The sequence below is a fragment of the Garra rufa genome, chromosome 10, assembly GCF_049309525.1.
Source record: "Garra rufa chromosome 10, GarRuf1.0, whole genome shotgun sequence".
Classification (NCBI taxonomy): Eukaryota; Metazoa; Chordata; class Actinopteri; order Cypriniformes; family Cyprinidae; genus Garra; species Garra rufa.
The window spans coordinates 27,989,396-28,006,081 of NC_133370.1; the positions used below are offsets into that span (position 1 = coordinate 27,989,396).

The 16,686-nt window shown below is 36.0% G+C and overlaps 2 protein-coding genes across 5 annotated transcripts in view; one reads left to right on the forward strand and one right to left on the reverse strand.

The window, feature by feature from the left end:
- kcnh2a (potassium voltage-gated channel, subfamily H (eag-related), member 2a) overlaps window positions 1-12,307 on the reverse strand; it is a 74,756-nt gene extending 62,449 nt beyond the window's left edge. The window contains exons 1-3 of the mRNA XM_073848325.1: window positions 11,954-12,307; window positions 10,872-11,102; window positions 1,264-1,431 (exon numbers count right to left, since the gene is read on the reverse strand). Of these exons, the coding sequence (XP_073704426.1) occupies window positions 1,264-1,431; window positions 10,872-11,102; window positions 11,954-12,029 (475 nt within the window). The 5' untranslated portion in view covers window positions 12,030-12,307. The remainder of the gene's footprint in view (window positions 1-1,263; window positions 1,432-10,871; window positions 11,103-11,953) is intronic.
- Window positions 12,308-16,262: 3,955 nt separating this feature from the next.
- slc12a7a (solute carrier family 12 member 7a) overlaps window positions 16,263-16,686 on the forward strand; it is a 29,212-nt gene continuing 28,788 nt past the window's right edge. For 3 of the 4 annotated variants that reach the window (XM_073848182.1, XM_073848185.1, XM_073848186.1), the window contains exon 1: window positions 16,264-16,518. In XM_073848182.1, the coding sequence (XP_073704283.1) occupies window positions 16,395-16,518 (124 nt within the window). In that variant the 5' untranslated portion in view covers window positions 16,264-16,394. Of the gene's footprint in view, window positions 16,519-16,686 lie in introns of all 4 variants that reach the window. The other variant, XM_073848184.1, reaches the window with a different exon arrangement.

Here is a 16,686-nt window from a genome sequence, read left to right on the forward strand (position 1 = left end):
GTTGACACAATGGCGATTGGAGTCGGTGAGGGCGGGTCTAAGGTAAGGCACTCATGTCAATCAACTATCGTGGGAGCGGCCTCTGACGGTGTGCCGTCACACCGACAAGCTGAGAATTACCTGATTTTAAAAGGGGGATATTACTTTTAAAGCTTAAAAAAAAAATTACCACTGGTGGATTTTTATCATTGTAGGGTGGTTGTTTATACAAACTGCCAACACACATTAATGTTCAAACAAAATGTAAAAGTAAGTTTTGCATCTGATGACACCTTTAAGAGCCAAAAACTGAAAACTTTTTGAATTTGAAGATCAGGGTAAATTTAACTTATTTTGTCTTTTGGGAAACATGTAACTATCTTCTGTAGCCTCTGAAGGGCAGCACTAAATGGAAAAATAAATAAATAATAGGAAATTTAAGCAAAATAAGAAAAATGTACATATCTCCGTTCTGTTCCAAAGTTTTCACCCCTGGCCCTTAATGCTTTGTTTTTCCTTCTGTAGCATCAGTGAGCGTTTGAACCTTCTTTAACAGTGGCATCGAAGTCCCTCAGTTGTCCTCAGTGTGAAAAGATGGATCTCAAAATTATACAGTCATTGTGGGAAAGAGTTCAAATACACAAAACTGCTGGAAAACAAAAGAATTTGAAGATGTATCCTTTTGAAACTGTGATGTTCTCTTGTAGACTATATGTAAACATCTTTTATGTCAAATATCTTATTCAGGTCAGTACTAAATAAACAATAACATGCATTTTGTATGATCCTCTTATTTTGGTAAAATAATTAACATTTTGCAAAATCTAAAAGGGGGGTGTAAACTTTTGACCTCAACTGTAACGTAGATGCTTTGCCAGAGAATGATGGATTCTAAAAGCATAAAACCAATTCTGACCATATTTATGGTATTTTTACACCTTATTCACACTAATCGGTTCTTCAAAATTGAGTGTCTAAAGTTTTCAAAATTGAGTCTGAGTTCTCTAAACAAAGGCATTCAACAATCCCATTACACAACAGCGTGTATAACAGGAAACAGTGTTCACAGGAAAGTTACCAACCAATTGTTTACATAAATTATTCAACTCTTAAGTAAGAACCACTTATTCTGAACTTAGAAACACATAGCATTTTAATCGGACAGATAGCTAAATAGCTAGATAGATAGACAGATAGATAGTATTAACACACATTCTTTACAAAGTTCACAAATTCAAAATAATGTAAAATAATCAATCAAACCTGTTGGTCCCATCTGAGTACCTTTAGAGAGCCATGGGATGGTGTGTTTGTGGTTGATGTCTCTGCCCGGTGAGCTGTCGAGAGGTCTGTCCTGCTGATCTGCCAGCTCAAAGTTCAGGATGAACATGATGACTAAACCATCCTCATTCTTAACTGGAACCACATCCACAAAGCACGGCAAACACACACCTGCGAAAAAGAAAGAATCTGAACTTTTCCTGTACTGATGTTGAGTGGCAAATTTTGGAAAAGCTCTTCATACGTGTCTGTCACCACTAGAGGGCAGCATGCAACAAAAGATCCCTGTTACGTTCCAAAAACATGGCTGATGCACACAGGACTTAAGTATTTAAGTGGATTTATTATTATTCAAAACCTGTCCACCTCAAAGGTTATTACAATCAATGAGTGCGGCAAAGGTATCTGGTAAGGTCTGTGATAACCAGCTTGGCAGATGTCCTAAACCCCGACTGTTCACTGTGGCAACTGATAGCCGTCCCACATTGGCACTGTGGTTCCTGCTCTCTCACACTGCCAAACCAATCAGCCCCTCTCTGTGCCAGTCTGATGGGCCAGTATTGATGGCCAGGAGTGCTTCACAGTGAGATGAACTCAAGGGCAGACAGGACAACAATAGACCCGGGAACATGATGCCATCTCTCAGGGATTAAAGAGTGAAACACACTCCTCTATTCCTCTGCAAATCACTTCATTCATACCAGCAGCATCTGCTACTGTAAAACACAGTCACGAAGAACATAACCATCTGCTGCTTAATACAAGCATCTTCTGCATCATAATATTCAAAGGGTATAAGATAACAGACCAATACAGGTCATAACAGTGTTATGTTACATGTTAAATGCATTTTATATCAAAATATCTCAAGAACTAAAAACTGCTAGCGAAAAACAAAAGGGTGTGACTTGGCCAATGACAATCTAATTTGTAAAAGACATGCCCGCACACATTCCCAGGTGAATCTCACGCCCTAATTTGCAAATGTCAAGGTATGTCTCGTCACATCCATGAAAAAGGCAAGCTTTCATTTGCAAACCTTACAAACTAAATCCGATTTTGACTTTTTCAGTACCAAGGACAGAGGCGGCTATTAGGACAAGGGAGGTTAATGCCACCAGAGGAAATTGTATTGTTTTCATAATAACATAAGCACCGTAGAAAACTGAAATTAATAATGGGATTTAGTGGCTCTAAAGCCTGACACACCCTCCCTCATCTTTCTCTTCCTCCTCTCCACCACATCCTCTTGTCATGTTTAGATGCATTGTATCAACAGCATTCCAGAAAACCAGCTATTACAATGTGAAAACAAAAAGGATGTGGTGGTTATAGGAAAAAAATACTTATTGATTAGTTTAAAATGTTTTGTGACCATGGTCTATCACTAAGGTTTCTAAATTGCAGATTAACAAAGCTCTTAGAGCCTTGATGATGTAAACTATGTTGGAGATTTTCAGTGTTTTTGCATTCAAAATGTTATAAAATTCATAGAATTGGTTTAAAGGGATAGTTCACCTAAAAATTTAAATTCTGTTATTAATTACTCACCCTCATGTTGTTCCAAACCCGTAAGATCTTAGTTCATCTTTGGAACACAAATTAAGATATTTTTGATGAAATCCAACAGCTTTCTGACCCTGCATAGACAGCAATGCATCCATGTTCAACGCCCAGAAAGATAATAAGGACATTGTTAAAATAGTCTATAGTCCACCTTAAATTCTATAAAGCTATGAGAATACTTTTTGTGCACAAAGAAAACATGCGTTGTGGTACTCTCGCATATGTGCATTGAAGACTGACGCGGAAGAGAAGAAATTGTTGTGCACAAAATATATTCTCATAGCTTCATAACATTATGGTTGAACCACTGATATCACATGAATTATTTTAACAATGTTGTAACTACCTTTCTGGGCCTTAAATGCGTCAGTTGCATGGCTGTCTATGCAGGGTAAAAAAGCTCTTGGATTTTGTCAAAAATATATTAATTTGCATGGCGAAGATGAACGAAGGTATTACAGGTTTGGAACGACATAAAGGAGAGTAATTAATGACAGAATTCTCATTTTTGGGTGAACTATCCCTTTAAATATGGTTAATAACACTGTCAAAGCCCAGAAAAGTATGATAGACATGGTCAAAATCTGCCATGAGTGGTTCAATCTGAATTTTATGAATCGACGAGAGCACTTTTTGTGTGCAAAGAAAACGAAATAACAACTTTATTCAACTTTTTCCTTCTCGTCCGTAACAAATCCTGCAAGTGCGTTTATGGGTTCAAGAGCAGACAAAGAAAAGGTTGAATAAAATCTATATTTTGTTTTCTTTGTGAACAAAAAAAATGTTCTCGTCGCTGCAAAAAATTTGATTTGAACCACTGATGGCAGATGGACTATTTTGATGATGTCTTTCATACTTTTCTGGGCTTTGACATTGTTATTTACTTGGCAGTCAATGGGACATTTACAAGCCTCCCCGGTTTAATCCAAAATATCTTAAATAGTGTTCTGAAGACGAAGCTTTTACAGGTTTGGAATGACATGGTAGCTCTTAAAGTGATAGCAGTCTAATATTCCTGCAGTCTGTCATTCATGTTAATAAAACAACAAAAGAGAAAATCTCTCACTGCTCTTGACTAAATCACTTTTGTAACTTTAATAATAAGAAATATATATTTAACTTAAAGGAGTAGTTCACTTTCAGAACAAAAATTTACAAATAATGTACTCACCCCGTTATCATCTAAGATGACATGGTTTTCTTTCATCAGTCGTAAGGAAATTATGTTTTTGAGGAAAACATTTCAGGATTTCTCTCCATATAATGGACTTCTATGGTGCCCCCGAGTTTGAACTTCCAAAATGCAGCTTCAAATGGCTCTATACAATCCCAGCCGAGGAAAGAAGGGTCTTATAGCAAAATGATCGGTTAATTAAAAAAATAAATAAATAAATAAAATTTACAATTTATATACTTTTTAACCTCAAATGCTCGTCTTGTCTAGCTCTGTGTGTACTCTGTATAGAGATTAAAAAGTATATAAATTGTAAATGTTTTTTTGAAAATAACTGATCGTTTCACTAGATAAGACCCTTCTTCCTCAGCTGGGATCATTTAGAGCCCTTTGAAGCTGCATTTAAACTGCATTTGGGAAGTTCAAACTCGGAGGCACCATAGAAGTCCATTATATGGGGAGAAATCATCAAATGCTTTCCTCAAAAAACATAATTTCTTTACAACTGAAGAAAGAAAGACATGAACATCTTGGATGACAAGGGGCTGAGTACATTATCTGTAAATTATTGTTCTAAAAGTGAACTACTTCTTTAAACAGTGAAGAATATGCAGTGTTTTTAGACATTTGATTACTTTCTATTATGTAGCATTTCTTATTAATTTGTTCTACTGTAGTTTTTGTCCTATTGCTTGTAATTGGTTTCTTATTCTTAATAAATATCTGACTGTTTGTGTCTTCAGTGAGCTTGAGTTTGTTTGTAGTTTAGTTTTTTTAATTTAGGCTAGTAGTAGATTTTTTGATATTGACTCTGATGACAAGAATTATGACAGTTCTATGGTATCAAAAATGCTCAACTATTTGTTTCTAAAAGCATTATTAAAATTAAACTAAATTTAACCACAAAATTCTACAAAACGGATTTAAATACTACACATTTGCAGCACAAAAAGCACAGTGGCTGAGCGATGTATGTAACTTTGTGAATGAGTTACATTCAAATTCTACAGAGAACTCTATAAGTGCAAATCTCATACTGCTTTAGCGTTTGCATGCTGGCCAAGTATTTATTCTTGAGTATACCTGCTGCAAAAACAAAGAAAGCAAGATGGTAGCTCTGTTTCACAAGTATGTGTCCTTGCCTGCTTACCCTCTCGATTTACTCGTAGGATTTGAATATCATAATAAAACAAATCGCATGCAAATTTAGATAATAGCCTGAGGTTTGAGCTGAACTGCTGGCGTATTTGTGACTCCTCTCAGGAAAACACCAACTACAAGCCTGCCGGGGTTCATGTTACACTGCCAGCTCTGAAAATACCTCGAAATTTGAGCAGCGAAACAAATTTTGAACCTTTGGCATGTCACAGAGCAAACACAATGTAGTCAATAAGTCAAACAAAAGGTTTATACAGTGTTCTTTCAGGAAAACAACAGCAAAATAAAAGTAAGTAAACATCACACAGTTAAAACAGAATTGGAATAGAGGGTGATGTAAACACATTAGCTAATTAAAATGTATTTGATCATTTTCTGTGTCACTTGTATAGCATTTATCAAGTTTGACTCTTTGATGCTATAGTGATATTGACTGCAAAACCAGGTTAGCAACATACAAACAAATAAATCCATAAGGTCTATCAGCATCTGAAAAGCAAGAATCTCCAAACTCAGATGAACGCTGTGGAGGGCTTTCTGACTAGACTCTCCTATGAGAGTTCAGGGATGAAGAACGGACATTTAAATAATTAACTCCCAGAGATGGTTTCAGTCATTACTCTGTCTAATTATAGCTGAAGAGGCCATTACCAGAATATGAAGACTGATGAGCAGGGTCATCCTCTGTTTTATCTGTTGATCAAAGGTCTTCCATTGGACCTTTCCTTGTTATTCTCATAATTGGGTCATGTTTTAAAATTTTTGATGATTCAGTGGAAAATAGCCTACTTATAATGTCTGTACTGTTGTATGCATACATTGCTTTCTAAGAAGTATTTTTATAAGACTAAGTGTCCAGAGAATATGGGTGAAAAATACTGTGGAAATACTGTGTTCACCTCTTAAAGTGACAGCTGTTGTCTTTGAAAGGTAAAATAAGTCATCTAAACACATGAACAGTGCAAAGCAATAGTTCACCCAAAAATGAAAATTTGCTCAAAATGTACTCACCCTCAGGTCATCCACGATGTAGTGAATTTGTTTCTTCATTGGAACATATTTGGAGAAATTTTGCATTACTTACTCACCAGTGAATCCTCTGCAGTAAATGGGTGCCATCAGAATGAGAGTCAACATCTGATAAAAACATCACAATTACAATCCACAAGCAATCCACAAAACTCAGTCCATCAGTTAACGTTTTGTGAAGTGGAAAGCTGCATGTTTGTATGAAACAATAAGGCGTTTTAACTTTGCTTAGCAAACAACAATGCTTCCTCTAGTGGAACAAGTACAGTATTTTAGTCTGTGTTCTCTTTTAGATAGTATTTGATTTGTGCATAAGTCATCTCATCTGCATCAGGAGAGAAATGACACTGGAAAAATCAAAATTATGGATTAAAATTTTAGCCAGAATAAATTGTTTGAAGTTTAAAAATGTCTTATTGATGAATTTGTTTCATACAAACATGCAACATTTCATTTCATGAGACATTACTTGAAGAACTAAAGTCTTTTGTTTTTGTTTGGACCCATTTACTGCTTGCTCACCAAAGGATCCTCTGCAATGTAATGCTAAATTTCTCCAAATCTGTTCTGATGAAGAAACATCCTCAGGCCATATAGAATGTAGATGAGTTTGAGTGTATTTTCAGCATGTTTTCATTTTTGGGTGAACTGCTCCTTTAAAAAGGTGACATCTAAAAAAAAGAATATGACTTTTTCCATGTTTAAGTGCTATAATTGGGTCCCCAGTGCATCTAGTACCAACCCAGAAAAAGTGAAAAACAAGAACCCCATAACTTTGTTTTTGTAAGCCTTTTTTTTTTGCAAGCTTGTGAAAAAAAAAACAACTGTACTGGCTGCACAGACAGTCCCAGCGTCACAGGGGATTTATTTACTGTATATTACGATGCTGCCACATAGATCTAATATAAACATGCAATTTCTTTATTTTCACAGACATAACCGACTGTTTTTGTAACTCCTGTGTGTTTTTACCATAAACTTGTGTGTATTTGACAGTTTAAGCGCAATAAGACACGAAAGAGAACTTAGTTTAGTACTCACATGCAACGTGACAGGTGCTTTCTGTGTGCATGCTTCGCTGTGTGTTCTCAGGAAACTGTAGATCATAAGTTTAATCCAAAATGGTTTTAAACACGTGATTTCAACGTAACAGACATCATAATCAAAACCAAAAATATGTTGTTGTTTTTTTTTTTAGCAAAGTATCTGTAGTACGAGGGAGCAGAGAGCAGCAGCTTTTTTGCATTTAAAGGGACATTTCTGCTTCCACTCAAAATAGGCATTTTCAAAATGATAAATTATCTGTGGGGTATTTTGAACTGAAACTTTACAGACACATTCTAGGGACACCTGAGACTTATACTACATATTGTAAAAAGGGGCATAAAAGGTATCCTTTAAATGTAAATAAATGTGGACCAGAGACTGTCAAGCTCCAAAAAAGACAAACAGCATCATAAAAAGTATATCAGAATGTTTATACAATAGATTTAAGAAACAGGAAATTTTGCCCTTGCTTCACTTTCGTGTTCACCATTCAGGTTTATTATAACTCCTGAAGGCATGCAACAAATGACAGAATTTTCAGTTTGGAAATAAGTATTCCTTAAAAAGAAATGAGGCTCTGTTTTATCTCATTATGCTAAAGAAAAAAAAGGGCATCAAGATTTGAAATGGGGAGTTCCTATTAGAAGTCATCCCCAGATCATTTACTGCAAGCGCATAATCTGTCCCAGGGGTCATCATTAAGTGATCATCTGCTATGCTTTATACAATTCACAATCATTTCCTCGTAGTTAAACCTCAGAGGACCAGCAGGCTTTAAAGAGGGATGGGCATTCACTAATTGGAATTGCTCTTGTGTTGGAGGATTACTTAGTTCCATGCTTTGCTTTCAAAGTCCTTCCCAAGGACTCTCTCTTTAGGCAAGGATCTTTGCATTTAAAAGAAAATGGGAATTGGTGCACTGGGTAACATAAGGAGATGGCTCCATTTCTTTTAACTCCTAAAACAAAATTATTTATGCTGATTATACTAGTTTTCTAATCAGAAATAGATTTTTGCACATCCCTGGAAGTTTTTGAATACGTCCCATGGCCTTCCCATGTAATGCAGAATTTCGCTGAAACATCATTACCCTTCAAAGTTCCCTCGGAGGAGCTTTTTGTGTGTCCTTCCAGCAGGTAATTTGTGCAGAAACTTCCAGAAGTCCTCTCCAGACTGCAGGACGTTATTACTGACCATGACACCTTCATTACCTCACATTAGTTCTCAGAAATAAATGACCCTCTGGACTATAGCCATCTACACATTTATAACACACAATACTTGTATTTATGGTTTAGAGTAACTAAAAAAACCTCAAAGTCCTGCTACTGATTAATTCTCAGTCTTTTTTAGAGTTCTTTTGGGATTGATGCACAAGAAAGCACATCTCTTCAACTATCATTTAAATTTTGAAAGCCGTTCCATTTTTTCCTTGTGTATTCTTAGCATTAAATATCTTTTAGAGTATTTTATTTTAGTCTTCTTTCAGACGAATACAATCGTCTTATATTAAAAAATGTCATGGCTCTTACAAGCTTTATAATGGCAGTGAATAGGTGTTGAGATTTTGAAATCTATTAAAGTGGATCCGTCCATCATAAAAAGCACTCCACACAGCTCTGGGTTAATAAAGGCTATCTCAAGAGAATCGATGTAAATCATGGGGTAATTATAATTTTTGGCTGAACTATCCTATTAACAGCAGTACAATATACATTACCATTAACTCAGGAAAATGTAAATATTTTATGTATAAACAACTTTAGAGACGTACAAATGTTTACAAATATTTTAAGGTCATGGAATATTTAATTGGTGGATTTAATCAATTGATTTACTGTATTTAAATCTATGAAATTAAATATGCAGAATGCCACCACATCAAACACATCTATCTGTTTGAACATTATTAACATTTTATTCTAGACTGTGCAATTTCTGTTCAATCACTTTACACTGGATGCACTTAATACAAGTCTCTCTAAAATCTTAAAAGACAACTCTGCCAACATTTAATCCCTAGCCTTTAGCTTTGGCTAAAAAGTAATTGACATACGCACCATAAAAATGGTCATAAAAACAATTAATTCTACTGGATAATATTACAGGTCCTCAGCTCTACAGGTAAAACGCAACAAAGCATGCCGCTTTAGCTTGTTTTTCCATCTTTTAGCTTTCATCGTGAGTCATGTTTTTACGGGATTCGTACCCAAGGATTCCACATCCTAAGTCCAATTCCATGCCAGCTAAATTACAAAGCAAGCTTGTTACATCCGGAAAGTGAAACATACTGTATGGAGCTGTAATCATAACTGTGTATGAAAACGATTACAAGTGCTCGCTGTTTTACTGCTTCTAGAGTTCATTTCTGTTGGAAACTGAAATTATATGTACTACTTATTGGTAAGCATTACGTGTCTTGCGAAAAAGTTCCCATAGGTACATTTTTGTCATATAAACTAAGAAATAGCTATTACAATAAAGCTCTGGTAACTGCCACCAACCTCATCTGTACTGGAAACTATTTGAATTTCACATTATGCCTTTTACACCTCCTTCATAAAATATACTTGAACTTTTGAACATGGCATCTGAACTCCAACAATAGCTTATATTGCTATCGTATTCCAATACACATACTAAACATGCCATCCAATGACAATCCTGGTATGCATAGGGGGATGGATCTGACATGTAAGATACAATGTCACAATACCCACAGACCCGACAAGTCAGCGCATAACCACTTTTAGGTTACCAATGAAATACTGTAATGAAATTTAGATGACAGTGTAAGTAAGTCAGAAAATGGAGAGGTCTCATATTTCGGAAGGACTAAATGTAGCCTGAGCACACCTGAGAAATTTAGGGTGGTTGGGTTACACAGGGTCACGCTGAGAAGTATTCCTAACATCCACATCAGTGGAAAAATACTCTGTGCTGGGACATGCTGCACCACTCTGTTAAAATGTTAGCATATTCTTCCCTTTAAAATAGTCAAACAGGAGCATTTCGCGTATGGATTTTGTCAAGTTGCTGACTTGCTAGTATCGTAGACTCAAATCCCCACTGTATGCATTGTCCTCTGTTCTGAGCACCACTAGAGGACACAACGTTATCATGCCCTTATGCAACTATTTGGATTACTAGCATATAGCACTGGGAATTGATGTGGATGGTGAGAAATTGTCCTTTGCAATTATGTCTTCTATGACTATTGTTCCTTTGCTGAAACTCCCAGCTGTCCTGGAAATCAATGCATCATCCAGAAATGCTATCTTTAAATAGGAGAGGACACAAATAGACATATTTAGAATAGCACTTGTACTGTAATCCTCATCTTTCAGTTGAGTCTCCACAATCAAGAATGCAACAGAGGCTGAACTCCAAGATCAATCATCATGGGATTCAGCAGAAAAGAAATACCATTATGTTCAGGGAGTCTTAGTGGGTCCAGTGAAATACAAGTGCAAGGTTGCAAGTCACTGACAAACATATATCAAATGAATGCAAGCACATTCAGAAATTGCTTTGTGGTCAAAGCCACTCACTATTGCCTGTCTTTCTAGGCCAGTTTTTTAAGTGTCACTGTAATGACACTATACACAAATAAAAGAAACACCTCCAAGAAACTTACCATCTTTCCTGTATAGGGAAATTTCCACCTTTCTTTCTTCAGAGCCCAGTAAGGCTTTGGCCATCTGGGCCACCGCTGGTCGTCCAGTATGCGGTCCATACAGAAAACTGCAGGTACACGGCTTCTGCATGACCTCTGAACGAGTGTAGCCGCACATGCCACAAAAACCATCATTGCAGAAGATAATGGCGCAGTTTTCAACTCGAGCATTGGCGATAATGAATTTGCGATCTGTTGAGATAAAAGCATAAAAAGAGATAAAAGGCATTCATAAATAGCACTCATGTAGAACCAAAAAACAACCTGCCATTCCGGATGAAAGCATGTCTGTTTTAACTCAGTTAAAAGTAGTATCAACTTACAGTAATATGCAAGAAAATTAAATAAATTATTAAAATTCTTATTTTTAAAGTAGTTATTATTAAAGTTGCAGTTGTTAAGACAATCTTCACCCAGAACTTGCATACCTAAGTTAATACTTAGTATGCAAGTAGCTGTAATCATAACTGTGAGAAAAACTGAACAAAATATCAACTGGAGATGATTTCTTTAATGCATACAAAGAACATTGTTATGTTCAGTCTGTCAGTGTCCTTTTTGGAGTATTATAGGATATACATTCCACTTATTTAGACACCTTGACCTGCACTTAAATTCTGATAAGTGCTTTACTTTTACTTTAATACAGTAACAAATGTGCTTAATTTCTGTTGCTAACACGCAATATAATTACACACACACACACGCACACACACACACACACACACACACACATTAATTCAATTTATCAAAATTCAGTTTATTTTTATTGCATAAATATTACATCATGTTCATCTACTATAGTAATGCTGTGAATTTGTAATGGCCAGTCTGTTGGCTTGATTTGACTCCTAGTTATCACATATAATTAAAAAAATAATAACAATACTACTACTAATAATAATAGTCTAACATCCGAATAACGATAATACAATTATTAAAAATGTAAATAATCATCAGTATCATTATCACCATCATCATAAACATCTTAAAAACGTATTCATTTCTCATTTAACCAAACAAAACAAAAGTCACTGACTTACTTTGACCCTCGAATTTGCGAATGATGGTGTCCAGGAAGGTGTTCTGAGGCGCAACGTGTCCCCGTCGAACAGGCATTGTGTCCTACTTTAGTGGGGCAAAAAGTTCTGCAAGTTCCGCCTCAGTTTGTGTTTATCTATACACTGACTGCGCCGCCAGGTCTCACACATGCACACAAGCTTTACGTTTACACCTCATCGACGTAAAAGCAACACCAGAGCGCGCACCTTTAAATTGTGCCAGTAATTACGCGTTGAATCTGTCAGGGCGCGCATCCTCACGCTCAGTAAATCATCTGTCTGTCCAATTACCTCAAGTCACCTGCTTCCTTTTTTTGCAAATTGATGCAAATCAACTTTCTATCCCAGTCACCTGCTCCTACACGCTGTGAAACAGCCCCTCTCTGTGTTTGGGAGCGCTTAAAATAAGATTGAGTAGTAGCGTGTAGATTGGAGAGGATGGTTGGGGAGGGGATGGAGTCAAGGGTGTGGAGGACCGCATGATTCATTCATTCATTCATCCTGATGTTACCTCTCAGTATGCCGGTGTTCAGCGAACTCAAATCCGATTTAGAGTGTCATACTGCGATTGTAAGTTAGACCATGTCGAGCTCAAACGATAATACTCATACTGGTAGAAGAAAAGCTAAGAATGGTAATGCTAATGCTATATTTGGATAACATGCATAGAGTAAACTCCAGAGAATTTCCATGTATTTGCAAATGACCTTCCTTTAAACTTACAATGTACAGATTAAATTTAAAGATGTTGTAATATAAGTGGCTTCTTTGTTTGGAGCCATTGTTTTCAACTGGGTGTCTAAGAAGGTACTGCTGCTGAAGTTTTTTAAATGATCAAATGTATCTGGGTCAAAGACGAAAAGGGGTCTAAGCATAAAAACAATATGCGTAATATTACTTTAAATTGTTCCCAAACAACATTTAATATTTAAAATGTAATATATCTAAAATCATTATTTAGTGTACTTTCAATTGGGAGGTGGCTGTCCTGAACCCTGTCCTAAACTTTACGTTTAAAAAAATGTGTCTTGCATTTTCATGTCAATAACGAAACAGTGTATGTTTTAGTCCAGTGGCTGAGACTGATTTCAACTACACCCCTACATTTATGACCAGGAAATACATGCATCACTCTCTCTCACACAGCTACATGGTGGTGGTGGTAGTGACTACCAAAACAGTCACAACCAAAATGTGTCATCATTGTTTTGGTAGTGACAAAAGGGAACACATAATCCTTTTTTGGGGGACATAAACAACATTTTAGTAAAGTAATGCAAATTTGTAGTATTTTAGTTTGTGGGTTAAAAATCTATAATGTGATGTGATCGCTACCAAAACATTACTGTCACTACCGAAAATCTGCAGTCACTACCAAAATATAAAGTATACTGAATTATCAACTAAGATGTTATGATAGTTTTTGGTTCAATGTATATTCAAACTAATGAATCATTAACTTTTTGATCAATTTCAAAATTGGATTCAAAATACAACAAATCTCATAAATCACACTTGAAATGTTGTTAAAATTATAACTGTTACTGATTTACCTCTGAAAACCTTTTAATACAATGTATATTTAAAAGATGTAAGCAAAATGTTAATAGGTTAATATAAACCTTCTTATTAAATTATATGTTACTGTGTTTCGGTAGTTACAAAATTGGGGAGAGGACAAATGAAAAATAACTGCACAATTACTAGAAATGTGTACCTTGGATATTATACATTTTGCATACATGCAAAATTTGTGTAAAAATACACATTTTTTTCAAGACATTTCCAACTCTGACTTTGAACCAGTTCTGTAGAATAGACCATTTACTGTATGTGGATACTGAAAATTTTTAAGCAGTGGTTCTTAACTCCAGTCCTAGGGACCCACTTTTGTACGTCTTTCTTATTTAACGCACCTGATTCAGATTATCAGCTCCATGAATTTAAGTAAATGTGTCAGAGAAGAGAGACGTATAAAATGTGCAGAGCAGTGGGTCCCTTGAACCTGCTGACTGCTTAAAGTACATTATTAAAGTATGCATAATATTGCATATTAGCAACAAAAATTAAGCACATTAGTGTTAATAAGAAACTAAAACTAGGTTTAGGTCGGGTTATCTGACAATGTGGGTGAGTTTCAGTGTTTGCCAAAATAAAAGTAAAAGTAAAACTTAAGCTCTTATCAGAATCGTATCACAGTGCAGGTCAAGGTATCTGAAAAAGTGGAATGTACAGCGTATAATACTCCTAAAAAAACAGTGACAGACTTTTGAACTTTGTATGCCTTTAAGAAATCATCTCCAGTTTATATTTCATTCAGTTTTTTTAGCAGCTATTCTAACAGTGTATTTCTCAAAACAATATGAGTTAATATTATTATTTTCACCATACAGCTTGATTTTATCCTTAAGTAGGTTCTGTAGCTTTTATTCCATGCTTCAGTTGGAAATGTCCACAGGAGCAATGTCCCAAATGTACGCCGTTTCAAAAACTGTATAGGATGCCACCTGCTGGATTGTTAAAGACAGGCAGTCAATCACATGTGGCACAAAAAGAAAAAAAAAATCAGGCAGGGTACTGTGGTCTTTCAACCCACAGAGGGCAACCTAAGTAGTAATAACAATAATAGTTTAAAAAAAAATCTTTTTCACTGAAAAGTTAGACATACACTACAATTCAAAAGTTTTTGAACAATAAGATTTATGTTTTTTAAATTAGCCTCTTCTGCTCACCAAGCCTGCATTTATTTGATGCAAAATACAGAAAAATCTGTAAAATTTGAAAATATTTTTACTATTTAAAATAATAGTTTTCTATTTGAATATATTTTAAAATGTTATTTTTTCCTGTGATCAAAGCTACATTTTCAGCATTATTAAGCCAGTCTTCAGTGTCACTTGATCCTTCAAAAATCATTCTAATATGCTGATTTGCTGTTCAAGAAATATTTTATTATTACTATTATTTTCAATATTTTAAACAGTTGAGTACTTTTTTTCAGGATTCTTTGATGAATAGAATGATCCAAAGATCAGCATTTATCCGAAATAAAAAGCTTTTTGTAAAATTATACAAAATACCATTTAAAAGCTTAAAGTCAGTATAATTTTTTTTCTATCTTTTTACAAAAGATTTTTTATTTCAGATAAATGCTGTTCTTCTAAACGTTCTATTCATCAGAGAAACCTAGAAGAAAAAAAAACTACTCCGCTGTTTTCAACATAATTAATGTTTTTGAGCTCAAATCTGAATATTAGAATGATTTCTGGAGGATCATGTGATTTGAGCAATGATACTAACAATTCAGCTTTAAAATCACATTTTAAAATGTGTTCAAATAGAAAACTGTTATTTTAAATAGTAAAATATTTAAAAATGTTACTGTTTTGCTGTACTTTGGACTTTTGGTGAGCAGAAGAGACTTCTTTAAAAAAAAATATCTTACTGTTCAAAAACTTTTGACTGGTAGTGTAGTCTATTGCAAACATCATGATACTTTCAAAATGCTTCTGTTTTCTACATATTTACCAATTTGTGAGAATTTACTTATTTGCCTGGACCCAACAGAACACTCTTATTCTCTAGTTTGTAGTCACAACAGCCGGTTTCATTTTCACCGCCACTGAATAGCTGCTGTGCAGGTTGTTCCTGTGAAGTCAGCACAGTTCCATCGTTCAGACCCTTATCAGCCACTCTCACATGACCAATGAATGCGTTGTCAGTGTGCATCTATCGGTCATGTTAGGGTATGTCTGTGTACACACCCTTAAAGCAAAAAACAGAGCAAGTCATTATCTAGGCCTCTTTCAAACAAATGCACATGCACATTTTAAGACAATCTGTCTGATCAACACAGTTCTGTGCAAAAAGATTGTGTCCACCAAATAATCATGCCGTTTCAGTGATAGTCTTTCCATGAAAACAAGAGCATTGCAGTTATTTTCAGCTTTAATTCCTCTCCACTCCTAATGGCTCCTGAATGGAGTGATTGTAGCACACGTTTCCTTAGAGGCTAGGAACGTCAGGAGGGGGTGGGGCAGGGAATTGGACTGGGGTTGAGGAATGCCACATTGTGCTCAGCCTTTTGTTCCCATCACTTTGGGCAGTCTCAAATGACTCTGACACGGCACACAATCATCTCCCTCCCAGCCTTCGCAGGTACAATGAGCAGGGCAGTTAACACAAAACAGGAAGCACCAGCTGCAGAGCTCTGTGGCAGGACAGAACAGCCAGTCACCCAGAGGGTGGAGTTGTGTACAGCTCCTTATTTGGCTGAAAGTGATCACATGGGCTGCCGCGTCTGAACAACAGTTGTGAAGAAGTCAGAGAACTTCGATCTCTGGCGAGCCCAGGAGACTTGGGGTGAGACAGAGAGAAAAAAAGACTTGTGGAATATAACTCCGAGCACATGGTGTGAGGGAAAATGCCTACTAACTTCACAGTGGTGCCGGTGGAGGACACCCCTATATCAAATCCAGACTATGATGGAGAGATAATGAAAGAAGAGGACAAGGAGGAGTCACACACGGCAGCAGGACACTACTCAGGTGAGAGCTTTTGGGGGTGAAAAATTCCTGCTTAGACATGTGCAAGCAGGAGGAGAACTTTTAAAGGCTTATTGCGAAAGGCTTGGGTTTTCTTAAAAGCATCTGTGTTTACAGTAAGCACCTCCACAAAAGCAAATGTGTGCCATGTTTACTGCCATGTGTTTGTGA